Here is a 24,953-nt window from a genome sequence, read left to right as displayed (position 1 = left end):
TCAACAGTCGACCGATCTGTACGCTTCCATTGATTTGGGATTGTAGCATCCTAACACCTCCATATTCCCCCCTCTGCCAACCATCATGGCAAAGAGCAATATCTCAGGGAGGCGGTCCGAGCCCATTGCTGTTGTCGGCATCGGATGTCGTTTCCCAGGGGCCGCCAGCAATCCGTCAAAACTATGGGAGCTGCTCGAGAAGCCACGGGACGTGGCCCAGACGATACCTGAGGACCGCTTCAACCTGGGCCACTTCTATCACAAGGATGGCACTCACCACGGGACCACAAACACAGGCACGTCGTACTTCCTCCAGGAGGACGTGACCGTCTTTGACACAAAGTTCTTCGCCATTCCCCCGGGCGAGGCCGAGGTCATTGACCCTCAGCAACGACTGTTGCTGGAAGTTGTTTATGAAGCCACCGAGAATGCGGGACTCTCGATCCACAGCCTCTCGGATTCCAATACGGGTGTTTATGTAGGAGTCATGTGAGTTAAGCTGTGTTCCGCGTTGAGCCTCATGACAATGAAACAAGAACTGAAACTGACAACAACCTCGCACTTGCAGGTGTCAAGACTATTTTGCCTTGCAGGCTCAAGATGTCAACTCAGTGCCGACGTATGCCGCCACCGGCATCGCAGCTAGCAATGCTTCAAGCCGCATCTCGTATTTTTTCAACTGGCACGGGGTGAGTGAATTACTGACGACCGGCCGAGAAGATGTCACGAGAAAAAAGCTAATTCCAAGCCAGCCATCCATGACCATTGACACGGCCTGCTCATCGAGCATGGTAGCCGTCCATGAGGCCGTACAGGCCCTGCGGAACGGTACTTCGAGACTTGCCGTGGCTTGTGGAACGAACCTGATCTTGTCAGCCTTCTCGTACGTTACCGAAAGCAAGCTCGGCATGTTGTCCCCGGCCGGGCGGTCGCGTATGTGGGACGCCGGCGCGGACGGATACGCCCGAGGCGAGGGCGTCGCCTGCGTCATGCTCAAGACGCTCAGTTCGGCACTAGCCGACGGGGACAAGATCGAGGCCGTCATCCGCGAAGTGGGCGTCAACCACGACGGCAAGACCAGGGGCCTCACCATGCCGAGTGCCACGGCGCAGGCTGCCCTAATCCGGGACACGTACGCTCGCGCAGGGCTAGACCCGACAACCAAGGCGGGCCGCTGTCAGTTCTTCGAAGCACACGGCACCGGCACGCCCGCAGGCGATCCGCAAGAGGCCGAGGCTCTGAGCAAGGCCTTCTTCCCCCCAGGGTGTGACGCTGCTCCGGACGATGTGCTCTACGTGGGCTCCATCAAGACCGTCACCGGGCACACCGAAGGCACCGCCGGGCTGGCAGGTTTGATCAAGGCGATCTTGGCCATTCAGAACGCCACCATACCGCCGAACCTCCTCTTCGAAACGCTCAGCCCGGCGTTGGAGCCATTCATCAACCACCTGCATATTGCTACCAGCAGCCTGCCCTGGCCTGAGGTCCCTGACGGCGCCCCCCGCAGGGCCAGCGTCAACAGTTTCGGCTTTGGCGGGACTAACGCTCACGCTATCGTCGAGACGTACACGCCCGAGAATGACACCAAGCACATGGTTAACGGCACCAGCACAAAAGATGCGGCCTGCGTCATCCCCTGCGTCATGTCCGCCGCATCAGAGAAGTCTCTCGCTGCGATCGTTCAGGACATGCTGGACTATCTCAACACACCTGATAGTCCTGTCAACCTGTCAAACCTGGCCTGGACGCTGAGCAGCAAGCGGTCCGCACTGGCGCGGCGCCTCTCTATCTCCGCCACGTCCATCGACCAGCTACGCGACAAGCTACAGGCTCAGCTTGGTCTCCCCAACGCCGACGATGCCAGCACCCAGCCGCCGCGAGCGCCCGAGACGCTGGGTATCGCGTCCCTCTCGACTCCACCATCAATCATGGGCGTGTTCACGGGACAGGGCGCCCAGTGGGCAGGCATGGGCAAGAGTCTAATCCAAACGATCCCCTTCGCCCGCGAGATCCTCGCCCGCCTCGACTCGAGCCTCGCCCGCCTCCCCGTCTCGCACCGCCCCTCCTGGACACTCGAGGAACAACTCCTCGCCCCAGCAGAAACCTCACGCCTGAGTGAAGCCGCCCTGTCCCAACCGCTCTGCACCGCCGTGCAGATCCTGCTCATCGACCTGCTCCACACCGCCGGCGTGCGCTTCCGCGCCGTCGTCGGCCATTCCTCGGGCGAGATCGCAGCCGCGTACGCGGCGGGGTTCCTGTCGGCCGCCGACGCCATCTGCATCGCCTACTACCGCGGCCTTTTTGCGCCGCTGGCGTCCGGCGGCGACGGCCAGAAGGGCGGCATGCTGGCGGCGGGCACGTCGATAGAGGATGCTCGGGAGCTGTGCGGTGCCGACGCTTTTGCGGTCGATGCGAGGTTGTCGGTCGCGGCGCACAACTCGCCGACGAGCGTCACGCTGTCGGGGGACAGTGATGCGGTTGATAAGGCGATGGGTATGCTGGAGGAGGAGGGCAAGTTTGCGAGGAGGTTGCGTGTGGATACGGCGTATCACTCGGCGCACATGCAGCGCTGTGCGCCGGCGTATTTGGCGGCCTTGAAGCGGTGCCGTATTGTGGTCTTGTCGCCCGAGCCGGAGGATGATGCGCCGCTTTGGTTTTCCAGCGTTCGTTCGGACTCGGCCGTCATGGGGAGCCATGGTGGAGTGGGCACAGAAGGCCTTGATGGCCAATATTGGGTTGACAACATGACCAACCCTGTCCTCTTCTACCCCGCTGTCAAGGCGGCCGTGAGTTACTCTGAGTTTCCCACGGCCATAAATATGGCGTTGGAGGTGGGACCCCATCCCGCATTGCAGGGCCCGGCGAAAGACTCGATCCGGGATGCCATCAGCCGCGACATGCCCTATCATGGCACGCTGAAGCGCGGAAGTGACGACGTCGAGGCCTTTGCCGATGCACTGGGCTATATCTGGGCCCTTTTGGGGCCCTCCGCGGTAGACCTCGGGGGTTTCCAGAAAGCATTCAAGGGCCCGGATTCCCGCGATCCTCACATGCTGCACCATCTCCCTCGGTATCCCTGGGACCACGACCGGTCCCTTTGGGCCGAGTCGCGGTTGAGCAAGCTATTCCGAACACAGCCCGGAAAATTCCACGATCTTCTCGGGGTTCCCACCGCCGACGGAATGGCGGACGAACGGCGGTGGCGCAATGTTCTGAAGATCAAAGAGATCAAGTGGCTCTCGGGCCACGCGCTTCAGGGGCAGACCGTCTTCCCCGGCACGGGATACATCGCCATGGCTATGGAGGCCGGAATGCAGCTAGCCAAAGGCCGGCCGGCTCTGTGCGTCGATCTCCTGAACCTAAAAATCACCAAGGCCATCGCCCTCAGCGATGCTTTTGCGACCGAGTTGGTGGTGTCCATGACCAAAGTGAAGGAGCAGTCCGACAAGACCATCACGGCCGACTACTCCGTCTTCTCGAGTACTAGCAAGGACGCTATGCAGCTCGCCCTCAACTGCTCCGGGCAGGTGTGCGTCACGCTGGGAGACTCGGACGACACGGAGGACCCGGCGGGACGTTTTGCCAAGAGAACACCTCCCGTCACCGCGCTGTCCCAGGTCGACGTGGACCGGTTTTACCAGGTTCTGAAGGACGATCTTGGGTATGGTTATGATGGTCCATTCCGTGCTTTGACCGAAATCCGACGTCGATCTGGGTTCTCTACGGCCACGATCCAAAACACGGCCTTCGGGGACGGCGAGACGGATCTGCTCTTCCACCCGGGAGTGCTGGACAGCGCTCTGCAGGGCCTCAACGCTGCGTGCAGCGCCCCTGGTGACGGCCGGATCTGGTCCATCGTGGCGCCGACCTACTTCCAGCGCGTGTCGCTGATACCCTCGCTGTGCGGCACAAACATGACCGATACGGTCCAGATCGACTGCACCATCACCGATCCTCGCAACGACCGCATCACAGGCGACGTGGACGTGTACTCGGCCGGGTACGAGAACAAGATCATCGAGATCGAGGGCGTCCGCTTCTCCCCTTTCGCGGGTGCCACAAGCAATGATGATCGTCACCTTTTCCAGGAGGCCTTTATGTGTCTCGATGAACCGGATGCCGAGCTCGTCTTCGAGGAGGGCAACTTCATCTCGCTGTCCACGGCGGAGCACCGCCAAAAAGGGATTGATGCCGAGCGGGTGGCCTTCTTCTACTTGAAGAACCTGCACCTCTCCGTCAGCCACGCAGACCGCAAGAATCTCCCCTGGTACCGACAGGCACTCATCAGCAACGCGGAAAAGTTGTACGAACAAGTCCGAAGCGGCAGCCACCCCCACGCACCCAAGTCGTGGGTGGACGACACGCACGACAGCATCGTGGCCATAATGGACCGCTATGACGCCCAAGACGCGGATTTCAACCTCACCCGGGCCGTGGGCGAGCACCTCGTCGTCCCCTCGGTGCTATCCGGCGAGACCAGCATCCTCGAGCACATGACCAAGGACAACTACCTGGACCGGTACTACATCCACGCCATCGGCTTCGAAATCCTCAACCACCTAGTATCAGGCGTGATGCGACAGCTATGCGTCAAGCACCCACGGATGCGCATTCTGGAGATCGGCGCGGGCACGGGCGGCGCAACGCAAGCCGTGTTCAAGGCCATCGACAACGCGTACGGCACATACACATACACGGACATCTCGAGCGGCTTCTTCGAGCGGGCGGCGGCCAAGTTCCGCGACCAGGCCGGCCTGGTCTTTACGACGCTCGACATCGAGGACGACCCGACGACGCAGGGCTACGAGGCCGGCGCGTACGAGGTCGTGGTGGCGTCCAACGTGCTCCACGCGACCAAGTCGATGAAGACGACGCTCGCCCACACGCGCAAGCTGCTGCGCCCCGGCGGGTATCTCGTGCTGCTCGAGGTGATTCGCAGCGATGTCATGCGCCACGGGTTGGTCATGGGCGGGCTGCCGGGTTGGTGGGTCGGCCTCGAGGACGGCCGGCCCACGGGCCCCAGCCTGACGCTCGAGGAGTGGGACGCCGTGCTGCGCGAGACGGGGTTTGGGGGTATCGAGACCAGCTCGCCTATGCCAGATCCTGTTACCGTTCCGGGGTCGGTCTTTGTTGCGCGCGCCGTGGATGACCGTGTCGCGTTCCTCCGCGAGCCGCTTAGTTTGGCAGCTCCGGACGCGAGTCACGGCCCGCTGGTGATTCTCGGTAGCGCGGAAGAGGCACCTCGCATGGTGGAAGACCTGTCGCTGGTTCTGGGCTCGTACTTCAGTCCCATCATTTGCCTGGAAGGACTCGACGACGTACCGGAGACCCTGCCCAAGGATGTCCATGTCATCAGCTTGATCGAGACCGGGAGCGACAGCGGACTCTTCATAGACATCAACGAGTCCCGATGGGAGAAGCTCAAGGCACTCGTCTCTTCAGCGGCCAGCATGTTATGGCTCCTTCGACAGAGCCACGACGACAACCCGCATGGCGGCACCACGCTCGGGCTGTTCCGGACGCTCTTCTACGAGCTGCCCGGCACGCTCCTGCAGACGCTCGACCTCGGGCCGGGGGTGTCGGTATCCAGCGTGCAGGCGAGCATGTTGGCCGAGTTGATGCTGCGGCTCAAGTCGACGACGCAGATGGTGCGCTCAGGCGCGTCTGAGAAGGTGCTATGGAACTTTGAGCCCGAGCTGGTCTTGCAGAAAGACCATCGTGTCTACACGCCGCGGGTGCGCCAGAACGTGGCCCAGAACGCGCGCTACAACTCGGCCAAGCGCGAGATCAAGGAGTTGGTCGACGTGGACTCGGCTGTCCTGGAGCTCGTCAAGCGTGATAATGACGCCGGCTCCTACATGGTGCGTGAGAAGCTTGCCATCCCTACGGTAGGCAAGCGGAGGCCATCAACGGCTGTCAATGGGTGGCACTACGGCACTGATACAGACGTCTCGGAAGAGAGCGACGCCAGCAGTGATAACACCTCCGGGGTAGAAGATGGCGACGGCCGCATCACTATTCGGGTTTCGTGTTCGCTCCTCTCATCGATCAAGACACCTGCGGGTTACTTCTTTCTCCAGGTTGGCCGTGATGTCCAGAACGGCCACAAGTACATGTGTTTCTCGGACTCCAACACCTCCACCGTCACGGTCCCGCGCTCGGCTGCCATCTGGGTGGACCAGGACCAGCCCGACGGCATGGACATCGTCGACGGCCAGTACATGTCTTTTGTCGTGGCCGAGCTCATGACGCAGCAGATCCTGAGCATGCTGCCGCCCGCGGGTGTGGTGCTCGCGTACGAGCCGGACCCGACCGTGGCATCGCTGCTGGCCAAGCAGCTTTCCAACATGGGTCGCCGTGCCGTGTTCATCACATCCAAACCCGAGGCTGAGGGTAGAAAGATGCGCAACTGGGTCTATCTGCATCCGCGCAGTCCCAAGCGAGCTGTCGACGCCCTTGTCGCTAGCGTGGGCGAGGAAGTGACGCTATTCTTTGACACTTCCCTCCAAGACAATGGCGTAGCATCTCGCATTCCGCTGTCCCTGTCTGAGCGGTGCGAGAAGCTGTCGCTCGCGAGAATGGCTGCCTCAACGGCCACGCAGCTCGCGACATATGGAAGCAGCGCCGGGTCGGGGGCACCCAAGGTCCTGGCGAGGTTGCTGCGCAAGGTGGCGGCGTTTGCCTCGTCGCAGCTTTACTCCATCCCCGACGGCGCGCCGCTCGACGTTCTGCCGCTGAAACAAATCGTGGGGCCAGTCCCGCCGAGGACTCCGTACACACTCATATATTGGCAGATCGACTCCCACGTTCCCGTCTCGATCGAGCCCGTGTCCAAACGCGAGGATCTCTTCCGGCCAGACAGAACCTATTGGCTAGCGGGTTTGGGCGGCGACCTCGGTCGGTCCCTCGCCGACTTTATGATCGCTCACAATGCTAGGCATGTTGTGATTAGCAGCCGGACGCCCCTAGTAGACCAGGGCTGGATTGACCTACACAAGGAGCGAGGCGCAACGGTGGCATACCGAGCTTGGTAAGGCGGCTTCCCCTCCCCCCTTTTCTCCCCCATTACTTTGAAGCTGGGAAACTAACCCTCTCCCGTCCCTCAGTGACCTGACTGATTTCACCGCCGTAAAACAAGTCCACGACGACATCACCAACACCATGCCACCCATCGGCGGTGTCGCCAACGGCGCCATGGTCCTCCGCGACATTTCGGTCGTACAAATGAGCTTCGAGGCCCTCAGCACGGTCCTGCGTTCCAAAATCCAGAGCACCACCAACCTCGACCGGCTCTTCTCGCCCTCGTCCCCCTCCAGCAAGACCCTCGACTGGTTCATCGGCTTCAGCTCCATCGTCGGCACGACGGGCAACCCCGGCCAAGCCGCCTACTCGGCCGGCAACGTCTTCATCAAGACGCTCATCCGGCGGCGGCGGGCGCGGGGCCTCCCCGGGTCCACCATCGACATCTGCCGGGTGCTCGGGGTGGGGTACGTGGAGCGGGAGCAGAGCGCGGCGGGGCGGCTGACGCGCGAGCAGCAGGCGCGGCTGGCGACGCGGTCGGGCTCGCTGGCCATGAGCGAGGCCGACCTGCACCAGCTGTTCGCCGAGGCCGTCGTCAGCGGCCGGCCCGCGTCGGGCCTCGACCCGGAGCTCATCTCGGGCATGGCCCCCATCACGACCGACCAGGCCAAGGACGCCTTCTGGGCCATCAACCCCAAGTTTGGCCTCCTCATCCGCGAGAAGGACGCCGCGGCGGCCGGCCGGGACCGCGCGGGCGGCGGCAAGGGTGGGGGCGTGCCCCTGAGACAGCTGCTTGAGGCGGCCAAGACGATGGAGGATGTGTCGGTGATCTTGACGGGGGCGTTGAAGACCAAGCTGCAGGCGCTCATGTTTCTGCCCGAGGGAGATCCCCTTTCTGAGACGACGCCGTTGGTGGACATGGGTGTGGACAGCCTTGTCGGCGTCGAGATGCGCTCGTGGTTCCTGCAGGAGTTGGGGGTCGATGTGCCTGTGATGAAGATTCTCGGGGGCGCTTCTATTTCCGACCTTGCTGAGGGCGTTATGCAGAACCTTCCGTCCGAGATCAAAAGCAGAATTGAAGGTGGGGACGATACTGCGAAGGATACTGAGAAGGATACTGCGAAGGAGCCTGCTGGTGAGCTTGTAACTCAGCCGTCAACCGCATAACTGGATATGGTCGGTGGTTAGCCGGTCATAGACCACAATCTACACAACACATGCGCACTCTTCCTGCGTGATAAACTTCTTGAAGCCCACGAGTTAGTACTATTCCGTGGTACGAATGACCCTATGCATTTTCCCATGACGGAATACCCGAACCTAGAAACATTTGAGAACAGTGCTACTTTTGCTTATCCGGGGGCGGCCTCGAAAACGGTATATCAGCTTTGTTTTTATACGAGGCTTGAAGGGCAATTGATGTTCTCGTTTGAGCGCGGCACAGCGGGCAAACTTGGGATGAGGGGCCTCTTGCATGGATAGTGGTCCCGTCGGTTCAGGACCCGGAGGCCCGAGAACATCGACGTCAGACGCAGCAGGGGTCCCTGGACACAACGAGCAACCCCTTGGGGGCGGTGACTCGGGTTCACAGGAGGGAAATCTGCGTTTGAGTGCCGTTCTTCTTGAATTTCCCAAAAGCCAAGCAAACCCAGACGCATCTCAGCTCGAATTCCGGCACTCACAGCGAGATGGCCCCCATGGAAAAGGTGTTTGCTTGTCCTGCAGGGTGCGCCAGGTCCCTCAATTGAATGCCCAGAGCGGAATGGTGGGGGCGCCGTCTCGTGGTCGCAGAGTCGCAGACCAATGGCCCGGCGGGCTGGGAAGCTGCCCGCCAAAGAAGTTGTCCGGCGGAGGGCGGTCGGTTTCAAAATTGCTTCAAAGACGCGCTGGCGGCGACCGAGAGCCTCCAAAACAGTATAACCGTCATTTATCTGTGATACCGGGTCTTTCGGTAATGGCCCTTTGGCTTTCATTTACTGAAGAAAAGGAGAAAAGGAAAGAGAGAAGAACGACCAAGTCTCGTGGTTCAGGAAAGAAGTCGGATTTCAACCGCCGATCTGCGAGGCAGGCCAGCCCCAGTCCGCCTTTCCAGCCATTATCAGCCCCACTTCGCTGCTGCCTTCCACATCCCGGACATCCATCCCCCCCACCTCGATTCACCACCAGATGCACCTTCTGTTTAAACCCCAGACTCCCTAGAAAGACCACGCAACAATCACCACAAATTCATTGCAATCGTAGATCGCGTTGTTTCTCGCTTTGCTTCCTCACGCTGACGTTCGCTACTTAATTATAACATCGCCATACCATCCAATTCATTACTTCCTTTATACCGCCCATCCAGTCCCATTGATCGACCCGATTCCGCCGCTGACCGTCATGTTGTCTGTTGAAGCCCCGTTTCCAGATTATCATCGCAAAAGACTCCGAGAGGAGGATGAAGAGGCCTCGGCCGGTAATCCGGTTGGGTTCACTGAACACAGAAGCGTAAGTGGGTTCTCTTAGAGGTGGCTCCCATCACTCTGCGTTTCAATGTCCGAAAGATGAGGTGCTGCAAGTCAATACGTCGTTTTCCGGGTAGCAGCCTCCAGGGCCCGTGACACCAGCGAACTAACAAGACACGGCTACAGAAACGTCTCCAATCACTCCCACTGAGAACATCTCCAAACTCGAGACGATGGAACGACCGGCCGAACTTTCCTCAACCGACCCCGACTTTTGCTATGGCCTCCCAGGCTCAAGTCACTACACCGCAAGAGCCAATTCAGGAACAGACCTGGGCCGATGAGCCCGAATTGGTTTCTGCACAACAATCATGTGTCGTGGCCAGCACAATGGACAACGACATGGACATGATGGATACGTCAGAGGCAGCGCCGTCCGAACAGGGTTCAATCCAGGCGGACCCTAGCGGTCCTAGCGTCATGGGTCGCATCCCGACACCCATTCACTGCAGCTTTGCCGCGCAAGTCCGGGGTAACAACTGGAAAGGCGGCAACTCTGCGCATGGGGACATGCTTGCGACAACGCCAGAAGAGCCGAATGCGGCGGCGTTTGGCAACAACGGGCTGGTAGGCATGTCGCACCAGAAGTTCCCCGCAGCGACGGCTGCGCCGGCTATGGCGGACTGGGGCATGATCCAGAACCGGCGGCTGCCCTCGCCTATTAGCGAATGTGGCGCCGAAGACAGTCAGGCAGGCAACAGAATGGCGCTCGACTCGATGTCTCAGCATGGCGGTCACTTGAGCCACCTCACACACGAACATCCCCTGGTAGCCGGGCTACCGCCGCGCGCAAGCTCGGCAATGGAAGCACGGGCAGTACGTGAAGGCACTCCGGCGGCCGAGAGCCAGAATGGAAACGCTATGGACGTCGAGCCATCAACTACACCATCACCGAAGAAGGGGCACACGAGGTCGAAGCATACAGTAAACTCGTGGACCGCACTGCAACCCGGCATGACGCGATCGTTCAGCATAGGGTACCGGACCGACTGCGAACGGTGCCGGAACAAGGTGCCGGGCCACTTCAACCACATCATCATTTCTTAGGAAGGCTATGACGGCCGGTATCGGAGTATGGTTGAACCGGCGTCACTCAGGATCCAGAAGAAACGGCCACAAGCCCGCCCTGCGGTGGCTTGTTGACAAGACGGAAGGAATTGCAAGGAATTGGAAGGGAATTGGGAGGGAATCGGGAGGGAATCGGAAGGAATTGGGAGTTCAGGCAAAGCGGGAGGGGGCAATCAGGGATCACATCTTTATCTATCGCACATGGGCGAATTGGTCCCCCCCCCCATCCACTCATTTTATACCCTAGCGTGGGGAGCGCTCACGACAGCGTAAAGGGCGTGCTTGGGATACGGTTGCTAACGGCGTTTTTACGGGCTGGGATGGGTATTTTCTCATGATGGATACGGCGCATTGGTTTGGGATGGAATCATTGGGAGGAAGCGAACAGGGACGGACACCCCACCACACCAACACGAGATGGAATGCTACAATTTTCAATGCGTGTTTGCTGTTTGATATACTTTTATTACAATGCGCACCTGGCTGAGCCGAGCAAGATCGAATGCACATGGAGAGCGTCAATGCCTCGCAACGCACGTACTTGTTGTTTTTGTACATGCACCAGTCCCCGCCGAATAATGCAGACACCCAGATCCCCTACACTATGATACAGTCGGCCCCTGCATTACGCTCGCCCCCCCCCCCCCCCCCCCCCCCCTCCTCCAGCCCGCGCAACCGACGGTAACAACCTGCAAGCAAGCAAGCAAGCTTCCCATTCTGACATCAGACGGAACGGAACCCCCCTCCCCAACCCAAAAAAAGTCCAATCACATCACCACAACCACCCCTTCTTCTTCTTCCCCGCCGTCGCCTCCCCCCCTTCCTCCTTCTTATCCCCCTGCCCCTCCCCCTCACCAGCAGCACCAGCAGCACCAGCAGCACCATCAGCACCATCAACACCCACCCGATCCAGCGGCCCGCCCGCCCGCTGGTTCTCGCGCTCCCGCTCCAGCGCCGCCTGCGCCTTGGCCTCCACCGCCCGCACCACGTCGCTGTCGCGCACCGCGCCCGCCGCGGACCCGTCGTCGTCGCTGAGGGATTCATAGCCGAGACGGCGCTGCGAGGAGATCGGGGAGGAGGGGTGGTTGTTGGGGGGGGAGGGTTCGGCTTCTTCTTCTTCGGATTTGAGGTTGGAGGTTAGCCAGGAGAAGAGGGAGGACTTTTGTTTTTGTTGTTGGGCTGGGTCTTGTGGTTGTTGGTGTTGTTGTTCTTGTGGGGGTGATGGTGGGGATTGGGATTGGGATGCGGATGACCAGGAGACTGTTTCGGTTGTTGTGCTGGAGGGTGGGGTGGATGAAGATGGGTTCGTGGCGGCGCCGGCGCCGGCGGCCTCGGGCGCGCCGAGCACGCTCGTGTCCTTGAAGAAGGACGTCTTGCGGCCCGACTCGCGCTCGCGCTCCAGCTGCTCCTCCACCAGCGCGATCTGCTCCTCGTCCGCCTTGCCCGTCATGTAGGCGATGCGCGCGGTCTCCAGGCTGTCCGCCTCCAGCTTCCTCTGCGCCTCCACCCACTCCGCGCTGCGCTTCTTGTTGTACATGATCATGTCGACCGCCGTGTAGGCCGTCAGGAGGCCCGCCAGGACTGGTCGGGGCGGGTCAGCATGGGGGCCCGATCCGGAATCAGGGGTAATGGCCATTGCTTACCCGTGAAGCCTATCAATCCCGCGACCGTCACCTTGTGTGCCGAGTCGAATACCTTCCTGCTCGCGTCGACGACTTTGTCGAACTTGGAGATCTCCGCGGCCTTTGCCCTGTCGTGAGCCGCCCGTAACCGGGCGACCTTTTGCTCTGGGGTTTCGAACATTGCTGCCGGTCCGCCGGAACCCCCGGAGCCGCCACTGGGGGGAGGACGTGCTGCACCGCCCTTCGACGGGGTGAATCGGGGTGGTGGGGTGGCGGTTTTGGAGCTTGCGTGCAGCGTCGTCGCCGTAAATCTCGTTGCGTCAGAGACGCTGCGCGGGGCAGCGCATAACCGCAACGTGGGTTTCATCTTCACGTTCTACCCTTATGTCTTTTCCGGGCGGATAGCGTGGTGTCCGTGTATCCGGGGAATTGGGACGGTGCGATGAGGGTGTCGGTTGGAAGCTTCCGAGCTTTTCCCCTCCAAAAGTTGGAGCTTGGTCGTCGGCTTCTTGGATCATCCAATGCCAAGCCAAAGTTTTTGACTTTGGTTCAATGGAGGGCAGCTGGCAGACTGGGCCAAGCCACGCGCATTTGGCGGGACCACCTGTGGCTCACCCCTGGCAGACCCACCTGCCCCCCGGCAGCCTGTGTTCGAGAAATTTTGGCTGGAGCTCACTTGCTCGCGGCCGCGGCACGAGAGCACGCCGACTCCAACACCCCGCCAATTGAGTTGTCTTCCTCACATATCAACATGCGTCGTGTACCAAGGTTACGGGTGCCCGTGTCGGCGGGCCTTGTCCCGACGTCAATACCATGCAGTGCTCTCCGTGCACCTGCAGCAGCAACCCTTGCCTCTACCTCAACTCTTCCTCCGACTTCGAGAGCGAACAACCCACAAACCCGGCGCTACCTCTCCACGACTCCCATCCGCTCGTCCAAACCCCAGACCGAACCTCAGACCGAACCTCAGACCGAACCCACCGCCGAAGAATACCAAGCCTACGAGCAAGAGTACCTCCCAGCCCCCGGCCCCGAGATTCAGACTCAGCTCGTCTATCCCCGCGAGACCAGGACCGCCCCCACGCCGACGGCGGTGCCCGATCCGACCTACAAGCCGGCCGAGACGGCCGAGGGGCTCGAGGAAGTGGGCGGGCTGACCGGGTGGTGGGAGGACCCGGCGCACTGGGGCAGCGAGGGCGGCGCGCCCGAGTTCGTCAAGTCGGTCATCACGCCCTTCGGCCCCGCCGAGCGGGTCACCGACCCGGCCGTGCTCGAGGTGCTAGCCAAGCGGGCGATCGTGGAGGCGCTCGTCGTCGCGCGGTTCGCGGGCGCCGGGAAGAAGAAGGCCGTCGACCGCCTCTTTGCCCATGCCGACGGCATGGACCGCCTGGGCAAGATCGTCCGCGTCGATATTGTTGCTGGCGAGGACGGGGCTGCGACGCTGAAGGAGGCTGCGGACTGGGCGAGGGTGTGGGATGTGCTCAAGTCGGCCGTGAAGATGGCGAGGCAGCAACAGCAGCCGCAGCAGCCGCAGCAGCCGGAGGCGGTGGAGCAGGTGGAGGGTGAGGCGGTGGAAGCCGCGGTGCCAGAAGTTGAGGCGAAAGAATCGGCCCCCGCACCACAACTCACTCCCCAGGTAGCCAAGAGCTTTGTGGGGGCCTGGAACAATGAGTGGAAGAAGGCCCAGCTGAGGGATCCGGTGGTCAAGTTCTATGTGAGTTCTTGTCGCTCCTCGTTGATCGCACTAAAAGTTACTAACATGGCATTACAGGCCGCCAAGCGGATCCTACAACTCACGGGACACCGTATCCCCGACGGCAAGCTGGTTCTCGCCCACACCATCGAGAACCTCCTGCAGCAGCTCGTCGCACCAGAGAAGCCGAAGAAGCTCGCCGAGCTGGTCGAGAACAAGGACGTCTTCAAGGATTTGCCCAACGTCCGTGTCTTCCCCAGGAGAGTCACGCCGATCGACAAGGAGCAGATGGTGGGTCGCTGGAAGATCATTGTCAAGGAGCTGGAGAAGCGCGAGTTACCCGTCACTGGCACAGGCGGCTACGGCCCGCCGGTCGAGAAGAAATGGATCGAGGGACGCACGTAGAAGACAGGTTGCTAAGTGCCTTGTATATGTCACGGCGAGAGCTGTGTTCATCCCGTGTATCATTTATAATGTAGACAATATCGTGCGCTTGTGGACGGGCTTGGCGTCACCATCTGTCTCTCTGGCTTTTGCTTTTTTATTTCCCTCCAAGTGTACCGATTCTTCTTTCTCGTAACAGCAGACGTAGTCCTCAGCCCGGGCACTTTCAGATTGAAGACACCTGGATGTGAAGCTCGCCCAGGGTTAACAGTGGATGCATAAAATCACCACCAGCGAGGGTTGAACGAGTGCTCCAAACAGAGAACCCGAGTGGGGTACCTCAACCACATCGAATTACATCGACTTCCAACTCTCTCTCTCTTCAGCAAAAAAGCCACTGACGCCGATTCGGGCTTATAACAGCATCGTTGGCTTCCCGGTTTTCGGCGAGCAAGTTGTTAAATAAGAAAATAAGAAAACCACAAACCACGCAAAATAGGAAGCGGGGTGCTATTAAATTCCCAATGAGTTTAACACCAGACAGGATTTCGGCGGTCCTTAGCGGCCAGGATGGCGGTAAAGATGACCGTACCGCTCAGTTGAAAGAGGTCCTTGCTGGGCTGGAGAAGGAAAGTGGTGACGGCTTAGCTCCCTTGGTTGAGAAGCTTGCCGACGGAGCAAGAGATGGTGAGTTTGATCGTGTGGTTTTATTTCGAGAGTCCAAGGCTGAAAATCCATCCCTCATCTTCAGCATCTTGGAGACAGCCTCTTGGGGAGTCTGGACTCTTGGAGTTCGTCCTCTCTACCGTGCCTATCAAAAAGGGGCCACAGCACCCCCTGAACAAGCAGGCTCTTCGCCTGCTCGGCAATGCTTGTGCAGACTGCGGTAAGAAACAAATACCGGAGAGTGAAGCTAGTTGATGATTGAACTGATAGCCCCTAGACGAAAACCGAGCTCGCATTGTCAGCACCGGGGCACTCCGCAGCTTCGTCATGAGCATCATCGAGGACCCGCAAGAAAACGGTTTTCTCCCATTCGCGATAGCTGCAGCTCTGAACATCTGTGTTGACTACAGTAAGAGATGACTCGGTCCCCGGCGCGTGTGTAAACATTGCTAACTGGATGGCAGAACCCGCCCAGGAACAGGCGTCGGAAGCCGGTCTGAGTAAAGTGTTTATTGACCTCGTCTCTGGCGAGCGGCTGTCATCATGCCAGAACTCTCTCAGCCATATTATGACAATTCTGGAGCTGCTCTCCAACCAAGGTAAGCAAATCCCACCACATGCTGATACATTGCCTGGCTAAGACAAGCTAGACTCTGAGCCCAAGATTGCCAACCCCAATACGCCCGCTCTTCTTCTCGGTCTAGCAACCGGTGAGAAATACGATGCCGACCTCGACACCTTCATGGAGATCTGCGCACCAGCCCTTGCCTATCTGACATTTCAAGACTTCCAGCCGGTGCTTGTGAAGAATGGGGGCATCGAACTGTTGCAACTGGCGTTCCATCAGTTGTATACCCGCTTTGACACAGCAGACGCGGATCCTGATACCGCCAGCCAGCTCAAGCAGGTTGAAGGGGCTTTCCTCACCATCTTCGCCGATATCTCAGACATCCCTGACTTCCGAGCCGCCTACCCTCTCAACAGCAAAATCGTTCAAACACTGGTCGACTGGTTGGCATCACCAACCCTCCCTAACCTACAAGCAGCTGCATGCCTTTCCCTCGGAAACCTCAGCCGCTCTGACGAGTCCAGTACAGCACTTCTCGCGCGAGTCCAAAAGCCCCTCCTCGCCATTCTTTCCCGTGCCATCCCCCCGAGTCTCTCCCAACCCCAGGACCTCAAGACCCCGGCACCACCTCTCCAACTGACTCACGCCGCTCTTCATTTCCTCAAGAACCTAGCGATCCCGCAGACCAACAAGCCAATCCTAGGTGCCCCCCTTCTCGATCCCGTCCACGGCCTCCTCCCGCGCCTCTGGACCTCAACCCGCACACAACCCCAGCTCCAATTCACCGCCGTCTCCCTCACCCGCCTCCTCCTCGCAAACTGCCCAACCAACATCCGCCACATCTGCACGCCCACCACAACCAGTGACACCGCAGACAATGACAACCCCCCCAGCAACCTCGCCCTCCTGACCGCAACCGCCGCCTCCGCCGACGAAGAACCCATCAAGATCGAAGCCGCCCGCGCAGCAAGCCTGGTCAGCCGCGCCCTGCACAGCACGCCGCCCACCACCGAACTGCTCGACCCATCCTGGACTTGGTCCTCCCCAGCAGCCGAAGCAGCAGCCGAAGCAGAAGACCAGCCCCAACCCAACCCCACCACCGCCAATACGGCCCTCGCGCGCTTCCACGCCGTCCACGACCGCACCACCACGACCCCACCCCTCCGCCTCCTCCTCACCAACACGCGCTTCCCATCGCTCCGCTCCGAGACCGTCTTCGTGCTCGCGCTGATGAGCCGCGCGGGCGGAGAGGGCGCGCGCGCGGCGCTGCAGGTGCTACACCCGCAACCACCACCTCAGGACAAGATGTGGCGGGCGCTAGCCGAGGCGATTGCCGGGTCTGGGTCGGCGGAGGTGGAGGGGTTGGCGGCTGCGGTTGGTACGGGGGTTGTTGAAGAGATTGTGGAGGATGGGGATGGGGATGGTGCGGGAAGTGGTGAGGTGGGGAAGAAAGAAGATAAAGAGGACGGGGGGGTGACGGTGGAGAAGCTGTCGCTGGAACCGCAGCAGGTTGGTGGTGGTGGTCTCAGTGTTCCTGGGCAGGCACAGCCGCCGGCACAGGTTGCTAAGATGGACCGGGAGAACGGGATGGTGCTGGTTGCGGAGCTGCTGAGGCAGTTTCCCGAGGAATTGTCGACCCTGAGGAGGCCCCTGGAAGCGGTCCTCAACAAGGGCGCCGATTTGGTGGCTCTGGATCGAGACCAGGAGAACTGAGCAAGACGAGACGTTCCCCATGTAGATAGTGCAACTCATCTAACATCAGAGCATAAATCAATCAATTAGACCCCAACACCAACGCGGCTTGCTTGGCCATCATCAGACATGCTTTTTCCTGTCCATTCATTTGCGATGCTCTAGCAAATCCCTATGATGCGTGTAAACTTTCTGAACCCTGTCCTGACGCAAGTCCCCGAAACTACACGGCCATAGCAGAAGGAATCCACGTTCCTCGCCCGGGACTATCAGGAAAAGCAGAAAGCGAGACCAGACCAGACCAGCCAAACGAACACCGGGAACCGTCCTATCCGTCGCCACCGACCCGTCCGAAAACCCTCTATTTCTTGGCGTTCTCGGCCTCGGCCTTGTCCTTCGCGCGCTTCTCCCGGACACCGACGTAGCGGGCGGTCGACCTCGCGTTGCGGAGGGCCCTGTAGGCACCGCCCTCGACGTTCTTGGGCAGGTCGCTCTTGGAGATCTCGCTGAGGCCGGCGGCGATGGGCTGCTCGACGCCGAACGAGGCGCGGATGTGCTGTGTGGTCTCGGCGGTCTGCTGGTCCTTGGGGGTATCGGCCTTCTTGGGCTTGTTGGACTTGCGGGGGAAGACGATGAGGCGGTCCTTGTACTCCTTCAGGCGCTCAACGTTGGCGGCAAGGCCCTCCTCGGAGAGGTTCTGGCGGCGCGCATCGACCGAGATACCGATGGTGCGGGCATAGTGCTTGGGGATGCCGGCAGCCTATTTTGATGTTAGAACCCCGTTCCTGAATTCATCCCAGGCGCCGTTCCCAAAACCAGTCATCCGTACCTTGATCTCAGCCAGCGTGAAGCCACGGCCGAGGCGTGTCCGGCGGTTGTACTTGATGGTGCTATGGATCCCAATTAGATTCCGGGTTCCCCACGACCAAATATTCGGGGCAAACTAACGGGCATCGGACGACCGGGCGGAGCTTGTCGACCGGGCGGGGAGCGACCGCGGCGGCCTTTGAACGGCGCGCCAAACGGCGGGTGACCTTCTTGCCGGGCTATTTTCCATCACGGGTCAGAATGGTGGTCTATCTTGGTCGTCCTGCGCTTCCCAATATTACGAACCTGGTCGAAGTGGCACCGCACACGCCGCTGCCACTGCTTGCGGAAGTCTGATAATTTCGCGTCAGCGTTCTCGTCCCTCGCGCAAAATACCCCTCGTCGCGGTCGGGTCGTGCTCACGGGTGTTGGGAATCGTCTGGTTGTGCTTGATCGCCTGTGTGCCAGAGATGCATCAGTAAACCGTCGCAGAAGTAAATAGAATGCGCAATCGCATCTGCCATCGCCTGAGCAGCATATTACTCACCATTGTGCCGGTTGTGGATCAAGCCCTCGGTCCCTCTGGTTGTCGAATAAATCACCGGTCGTGAAGCAGTTGCAATTTGGAGGTCACTCGCTTGGGGAAGCTCCCAAAATTTTGGCAGGGCTTGGAAACCCTATGAAGGCGGTGTGTGGGTCCAATTCGCCAAAATCAGCCATGGTGGGGCAGCCACAGCCCGAGTTGCAGGTGCGGCGGGGCTTCACCTGGTGCCAGCTGATGCCAGTTGCCGCTCGTCAACCACAACCCAGGTTTCGACACCGCGTGCCGTTGCCTCCAGAGCCGGAGTCGTAAGGGCTGTTGTACATAGTTGTGCGGTTGGGTTCTTTCTTACACTGCCTACCTCGCCAGACAATGAACCAGGTACTAAGTAGGCACGTCAAGGTCCCCGTTCATGCAGTGTCTAGCTCTTCTCACACCACTGTCTTGCTGCCCTCAACCGTCGTTTTGACTTGAAGAGATAGTTGTATTTCACTCCGCGGGCCCGTATCATACACACAACCGTTGCAATCGATGGAGAAGACCTCCCCAATGTGTATCTTGGACCTTGCCTCTTAAAACCAAGAGATACCTACGATATCCGCGAGTGCTCCACTCTCCTTCTTAAGGCTCTTCACACGAAGAGCCTCTTCTCGGACAGCCAGTGCTTAAACCAGAGCCAAATGGGGGCACTTGTTTCGGATAAAACCGGCATGACATAGTGTTGTTTGGTCTTGACTGTCTGGATTATCATGGGGTGCCGTGCCACACTCGGGAGTAAAACGAATTACTCTCCGGTTGTATGGAGGGAAAAAGTTGCATAAAAACTCAAGACATGATGCATTGTGGAGATTGATCTTGATATGCTAAGCAAAATGGTATCAAGATGCGAGGGAATGTTTCAATATCATCATTCTTCTCCCGGGTTAGGTATGGCAGGGCGAATATTGAGGCGGACTAACACAATCTTTCAGTGAAAAATCATCGTTCTGCCCTGTGATCATTTTGAAGAAAACATCATTTCCAAATAACTAAAGGCTCTTCTGTATCAGTCCCTCAGACAAACCATTCTCTACCCCTGAGTTTCTATGGGCGGCAACTGCACATTACCCCGTAGGCTCGCTAAAAAACGGTCGAAGGGACTCTCCACCCTCGGCTTCACCGTCAATGCCTTTGCTTGTCCCACCTTGGCCGCGCTGAACCCATTGACCATACCGGTCTTGGGGTCCCTGATCAAACTCCCTCCCAGGGTCACACCAGCTCTCGTGGGCAGTCCTGCCAACGCGATGCTGACCCAGTCGTACGCGCCATAGAACATGTGCACCCTCGCATCGTCCCGACTGCCCGCTTGCGTCAGGCCATGGCCCATGGTTACACCCCACACCCCACCGACCAGAATAGCGTGGGCATCAGGGTTCTGATGCCGCTCCAGCAGCACAGAGTACACAGCGCCGGTGTACCTGACCGACCTCACGGCCACGTCCTTGGGGAACACCCACGTGCTCCCCTGGCGCGGCGCAATCGGATGCCACGGCGTAACCAGCAGCTGGCCCTTGCCCTTAGACGACGCACCGCCGCTGGCAGCAACAACACACATCTCAGCCCTCCTCACCGGCATCCTCAACACAGCCACCACCTTCCTTGGCCCGCAAGGCGTCGCAACCTGCATACCCGCCCTCAACGCCCCAATCCTCACCAACCCCTTCCCCCCCGCCAACAACACCGGCACGCACCCGGCAAAACACCCATTCCCGGCGTTATTATACCTCGCCATCGGCACCGGCGCATGGCGCACCCCGCCCCTCCCCTTCAGCACAGGCACGGGCGGCGGCAGGGCATCAAAGACCTTGTCGAGGCGGTCGCGGCAGCGCTCGAAGAGGGCGCTGCTGCCGCTGCCGGCGCCGTACTGCAAGGGCCCGGCGTCCTTGAACGAGTTGCACGCCTGCCGCGCGTGCGCGCCCGCGAGCGACGCCAGGTAGTGCCGCCCCCACCGCTGGTAGAAGGTCTCGTCCAGCAGGGCCAGCGCCACCTGGCCCGTCCACTCCAACGGGTTGGTGCTTGGGGCCGTGGTGGTGGTGGTGGTGGTGGTGGTGGTGGTGGTGGTGCCGCAGATGTCGGTTAGGAGCGAGCGGCAGCCCGCGTGGCCGCCGCCTGGTGAGGTGGTGGCGAATTGGGGGTTGGAGGCGGGGAGGGAGGTGACGAGGGATTGGAGGCGTTCGACGGAATCGCCGGGTGGGAGTCGGAGGGGTTGGTGCTCGAATTGGGCGTCGAGTGGGGAGAGCGTTGCGAGGAAGGCGATGAGCGAGGCCCGGGAGATGTGGTAGGCAATCTCTGCTGGGTCGAGGGATGGGGATGGGACGAGAGCGCTTTGGTGGACAACGGCTTGGTGTATGGTCGGGGTAAAATGCTGGTATTCAAGAACGGCGGTGATGGCGGGAGGAGGGTTGCTTCCGGCTTCCTTCTCGATGGCGGCTGTGGGGTTCCCATAGCGCAGGTAGATGTCACGGGACTGGCCATACTGGATGTTGTCCAGAAGAATGGTGAGCGAGCTCATGGGCTCCGGGACGTCACCTTCCAGCTCAACCGGCTCTTGCCTGCCGACTGCTTCCCCTGTCGTCTCCTCAAGCTTAAGGTAGCTCGGATACGTCAAGCGCAGCTTGGCATTGTTGGCAAATGTCGACTGGAGGTGGGCCACAGCATGGATAAAGACAGTACCCTGGGTTTGGTCAGTCTTAAGGGAAGTCAAACATCAGAGCTCCTGGACTCACAAGCATGCCGGCGTCGGGGATGAACGAGTAGTTGCCACCACCGACCTCAGCAATCGACTTCAGCAGGCCCGACCGGAGTGAATAGCCGAAGCCAAAGGTGTGAATAGTGGCTGGCAGTGGCCCCATGCTTCGTAGCATGGGAACGTACCCCTTCGGGGGGCACATGTGATTCGGCAGGCCGTCTGTCAGCACAAGCAGGGCGGGTACCCTGCCGGTCGAGCCTGGCTGGCCATCTTCAGCCTCCGAGAACAAGCCGAGACCATCGCGGATGCCGTGCCACATATTCGTCGAGCTCTCGGGTTGCATCTTCTCGATATTCGTACGAGTCTTGGCTTTGTTCTCGTCTGTCATGTGCGTGAGGGGTTGCAGGACCTTTTTCTTTTGTTAAAACGAGGCATCGCGGAGCGAGCATGAAGGGATTCGCACCTTGGAATGATTCGTAAATGTGACGATGCCTAGGCGATCTCTGGAATCCAATGTCTCCACGATTGTTCGGGCCGCGTGTTTGACGAGTTCCATCACCCTCAACCCAGTATCCTCCCCCACCGCCTCCCCGGGCTTGGAAGGGGCTGGAGCGCTGGTTTGCATACTACCCGAGACGTCGATGGACAGTACAAGGTCGCAAGGAACATGGTGGAGGTCTGCGTCCTCGGGCTCCCTCGGCGGCTGGATCTTGACGATAAGGCCCCCTGTCTCTTGTTCCGATGAGAAGGGGTGTAGTTGGAGCTGGAGCGAGTTGCTCGGTTTGTTCAACCTGAGGGGGAGCGTCAAGTTGTCCTCCGTCAAAGCATTGCCGACCCCGTGGTTCGGGCAACTGCCGAGTTTCCTTGTAAGAACCATAATGTCGATCTCGTGATTCTCTTTACACGACAGCAAGGTTGTTGACTTGAGCAATGTCGTTGGTGATCTAGGAGTGCAAGACGCGATGAACGGGGGAATGACCGAGCGAGACACCTTGGAGACAACCTTCTTTATGACTTTTTCCACGTCGGAATCAACATGCAATGCGCGAACTCGGGGCCAGGGGTTCTCATGTCAATTCTCCCCCGAGCCCAAGGCAGCTTTTTAGGCATTCTCTGCGACAGTTGACAACCTGGCCGACATTTGGTTGAAGCATTGACTGTGTGGCTCTTCGCAAGGCGGCAACGCAACCCCACCGCTTTCCAACCTAGCCGCCAAGCCGCTTGCCTTGGGACGACTCATACCGCCGACGGGAGTCAATGCCAAATCGAGGTCGCCAGATTGCCGTCTCGCCGGTCTGACACCCGGCCAGTGACCACAGCCCCTCAACCCCGGCGCCCTCGCCCCACTCGAGAGGCAGCCAGAAGAAGCAGAGGCATGCAACAAGACAACTCAAAAATACCGTCGGCCGTTCACCAAAGCGCGCCGAGGTTCTTAATGAGTCTCATTCCAGTTGTTTGTGGTTCCTTCCGTTCCCTTTCTTTGCATTTTCCATCTTTTGTGCCTCCAAGTCTGTGGAAGGATTCTGTGTGGCAATCTTAAATCCGGACAAGGTCAGGTGGGGACTCCCGTCTTGAGGTGGATCCACTTTCTTTCTCTCTTTGTGTGTGTGTTTGATGTTCGAGTCTGCCACAGGAACAGACCCACCTTTCCGAACCGTGGCGGATGATTTTCGGTTCTCTGGCCCGGCCTTCAGGCAAGCTTCCCACGCGACGTCATCCCCTGGCACGTGAGCAACCGCGAAATTGAACGGCACTCATAACACGCATGTGATAGTTAAAAAGTGGTACGAGTCGACGCCGTATGTCAAAAGCGATCATCCTGAGAACAAATGCTTGGAGGATGTCCGGGCTCGAGGCAGCGAAAGCCTGACCCCGGGTGGTTGGTGGTTTGACCGTTCATTCACTGCCCCAAGCTCTCGAGCCATCAATTTTATCCCATGCCCGGGTGACCGATTCAAGCTTTCAGCCTCTCACCAGACTTTCCAAGCTGTTTCCAATTGTGCCAATTGTTCTTTCTGTTCAGTTGTGATGAAAAACCTCAAGACGGGCAGGTTCGACAGGGTACTGAACCCCCACTGATGTCATCAAAATTGGCAGCGGAGAGCACCGCCGCGGCCCCCGCAGAATACCACTTAGCAAATGTTTAAACCTCATGCCTTCCTCCCATTGGAAGCAGCTTGTCAGTCCAGCCAATCCGGGGTGCATGATAGGCCGTGGGGAAGCGACGATGATCCCTGAGCTTCCGGAGGCAGGCGCAGTGCAACAGACCACGACTGCAGCCCACCCCCAAATCCTCGAGCCACCTTTTCCGTCTCAAACACATCCCGCGGCGTTGAGCTTGTGCTGGGGGCAAGTGCACGGCAGCCAGTAAGCTGGTGTGCCTTGCGCAAATGGTTCCGACTTTTGCCGTACCCCGGGACGCCATCCCGCAGCCGAGCTCTCTCATTCGTTCCCAGATGAGACAAAGGACTGAGGCTCCCCGAACCCTTCCACCATCATTGTGACATGGGCAAAACTTTGCCACCCTTCCCCTCGCTGCGGCTGGCTAGCTGTAAAGGTATATATTATCTGTTCAGTCCTCCCTCTCTTCCTCTTCCCCTCCCTCACACCACTCGACCAAGCCATCAAACCTTCCCCGCCTCGAGTCCCTTCTTGCAACATCGCATCACAACTTGCCAGAAATCCCAAACAACAGCGTCCACTTTGATCGACACCAAACCCAAAGCAACCATACCTCAACCAACAACCATCACCATCTATCCCACAATGTCTGCCTACCAACCTCGCTGCTGCCAGTGCGGGTCCATGCTAGTCATTAGCACCTCTTGCTCCCACTGCCAACATAGCCAGTGCACCGACTGCGTCTAAATCCACAACACCGAGGCCCATTCCGAGTTGAAACGTGGCCTTCCTTTTTTTGGCGAGCGCCTTCGACGGCGACAGTTGGCGGCATTACTATCCTCCCAAGAACGATGCCTCGAATTACTGGGTCGACCTAGACGGCACGTCTATTCGTACATCGGGCAAACACCAACCGTCTACGCCATTCACCCTTGGTTGGGCTCTTGGGGGCGGGGATGAGGCTCACCCATATCGTCTGAGGCTGCGCGCTCGAACTCCGAGTCCGAGTCTAGCAGTTCTCCATGTACCACCCAACGGTTTTCTACGGGTGGTTATCCTTGCTATTTTTGCCGGAGTTTTAGGATGGGCGTCATTGGCTTTAGCTTGCGGCGGACGGTTCCGTTTCGGACAGGTTGATACCCCGAGGATTGATCTGGAATGAAGATGGGAGTCAGTCGAGTGGCGTGTTGTGAGGCGTTAGATATCCTGGTATTCGTAGCTCAATGCAGAGCGTTTTTCTTGCGCGTTTGGGTCAGATCTGGCCATATGAGTGACACCCCTTCAGCTCTCCTGAATTACGAGAACGTGTGCCTAGTTAAATGTGGTCTGGATTTTGAGTCTTGCCGTTTATGACAATGTTCCTACCATGGTTTATCGTTGACCGCATCTACAATGTGATTCTGAATATACTATAAATATGTGAACAGCTTACCAGTATTATGTTTCGCAGAGCTGGTAGTAAGTTGAGAAGGCCGTTTGGTGAAGCAAGTACAGGGTACCAAATTCACGAACGGGAATGAAAACATTATCAAGAAAATA

General features: G+C 59.1%; 7 protein-coding genes across 7 annotated transcripts; 4 read left to right on the top strand and 3 right to left on the bottom strand.

The window, feature by feature from the left end:
- The first annotated feature begins 429 nt into the window (after positions 1-429).
- Positions 430-7,091, top strand: B0H64DRAFT_406548 (uncharacterized protein). Its single transcript, XM_062804507.1, has 2 exons — positions 430-6,933; positions 6,994-7,091. The coding sequence occupies exons 1-2, from the start codon at positions 759-761 to the stop codon at positions 7,032-7,034; spliced, it is 6,216 nt and encodes a 2,071-aa protein (XP_062655908.1). The 5' UTR covers positions 430-758; the 3' UTR covers positions 7,035-7,091.
- B0H64DRAFT_227824 (KR domain-containing protein) lies at positions 7,065-8,340 on the top strand. The gene has a single exon (XM_062799678.1). It carries the CDS (start codon positions 7,162-7,164, stop codon positions 8,185-8,187), a length of 1,026 nt encoding a protein of 341 aa, XP_062655907.1. The 5' UTR covers positions 7,065-7,161; the 3' UTR covers positions 8,188-8,340.
- Positions 8,341-9,090: 750 nt separating this feature from the next.
- Positions 9,091-10,703, top strand: B0H64DRAFT_227818 (uncharacterized protein). The gene is made up of 2 exons (XM_062799677.1): positions 9,091-9,507; positions 9,651-10,703. The coding sequence occupies exons 1-2, from the start codon at positions 9,400-9,402 to the stop codon at positions 10,569-10,571; spliced, it is 1,029 nt and encodes a 342-aa protein (XP_062655906.1). The 5' UTR covers positions 9,091-9,399; the 3' UTR covers positions 10,572-10,703.
- A 558-nt stretch (positions 10,704-11,261) lies between these two features.
- Positions 11,262-12,759, bottom strand: B0H64DRAFT_426512 (cytochrome oxidase c assembly-domain-containing protein). The gene is made up of 2 exons (XM_062805739.1): positions 12,236-12,759; positions 11,262-12,173 (listed from the first exon to the last, which is right to left on the bottom strand). Exons 1-2 carry the CDS (start codon positions 12,579-12,581, stop codon positions 11,365-11,367), a joined length of 1,155 nt encoding a protein of 384 aa, XP_062655905.1. The 5' UTR covers positions 12,582-12,759; the 3' UTR covers positions 11,262-11,364.
- Positions 12,760-12,965: 206 nt separating this feature from the next.
- B0H64DRAFT_419684 (uncharacterized protein) lies at positions 12,966-17,238 on the top strand (the record flags this gene model as incomplete). The annotated part of the gene is made up of 6 exons (XM_062805402.1): positions 12,966-13,928; positions 13,986-14,308; positions 15,017-15,177; positions 15,235-15,366; positions 15,422-15,556; positions 15,608-17,238. 6 exons carry the CDS (start codon positions 12,966-12,968, stop codon positions 17,236-17,238), a joined length of 3,345 nt encoding a protein of 1,114 aa, XP_062655904.1.
- Positions 17,239-17,282: 44 nt separating this feature from the next.
- Positions 17,283-18,658, bottom strand: B0H64DRAFT_406524 (60S ribosomal protein L13). The gene is made up of 6 exons (XM_062804506.1): positions 18,572-18,658; positions 18,448-18,481; positions 18,331-18,377; positions 18,166-18,263; positions 18,047-18,107; positions 17,283-17,977 (listed from the first exon to the last, which is right to left on the bottom strand). The coding sequence occupies exons 1-6, from the start codon at positions 18,572-18,574 to the stop codon at positions 17,579-17,581; spliced, it is 642 nt and encodes a 213-aa protein (XP_062655903.1). The 5' UTR covers positions 18,575-18,658; the 3' UTR covers positions 17,283-17,578.
- Positions 18,659-19,509: 851 nt separating this feature from the next.
- Positions 19,510-22,455, bottom strand: B0H64DRAFT_365270 (hint-domain-containing protein). The gene is made up of 3 exons (XM_062801871.1): positions 21,757-22,455; positions 21,331-21,702; positions 19,510-21,278 (listed from the first exon to the last, which is right to left on the bottom strand). The coding sequence occupies exons 1-3, from the start codon at positions 22,168-22,170 to the stop codon at positions 19,635-19,637; spliced, it is 2,430 nt and encodes an 809-aa protein (XP_062655902.1). The 5' UTR covers positions 22,171-22,455; the 3' UTR covers positions 19,510-19,634.
- Positions 22,456-24,953: the final 2,498 nt, after the last annotated feature.

The sequence above is a fragment of the Chaetomium fimeti genome, assembly GCF_033439085.1.
Source record: "Chaetomium fimeti strain CBS 168.71 chromosome Unknown B0H64scaffold_7, whole genome shotgun sequence".
Classification (NCBI taxonomy): domain Eukaryota; kingdom Fungi; phylum Ascomycota; class Sordariomycetes; order Sordariales; family Chaetomiaceae; genus Chaetomium; species Chaetomium fimeti.
This window is presented reverse-complemented; position numbering and strand designations above follow the sequence as displayed.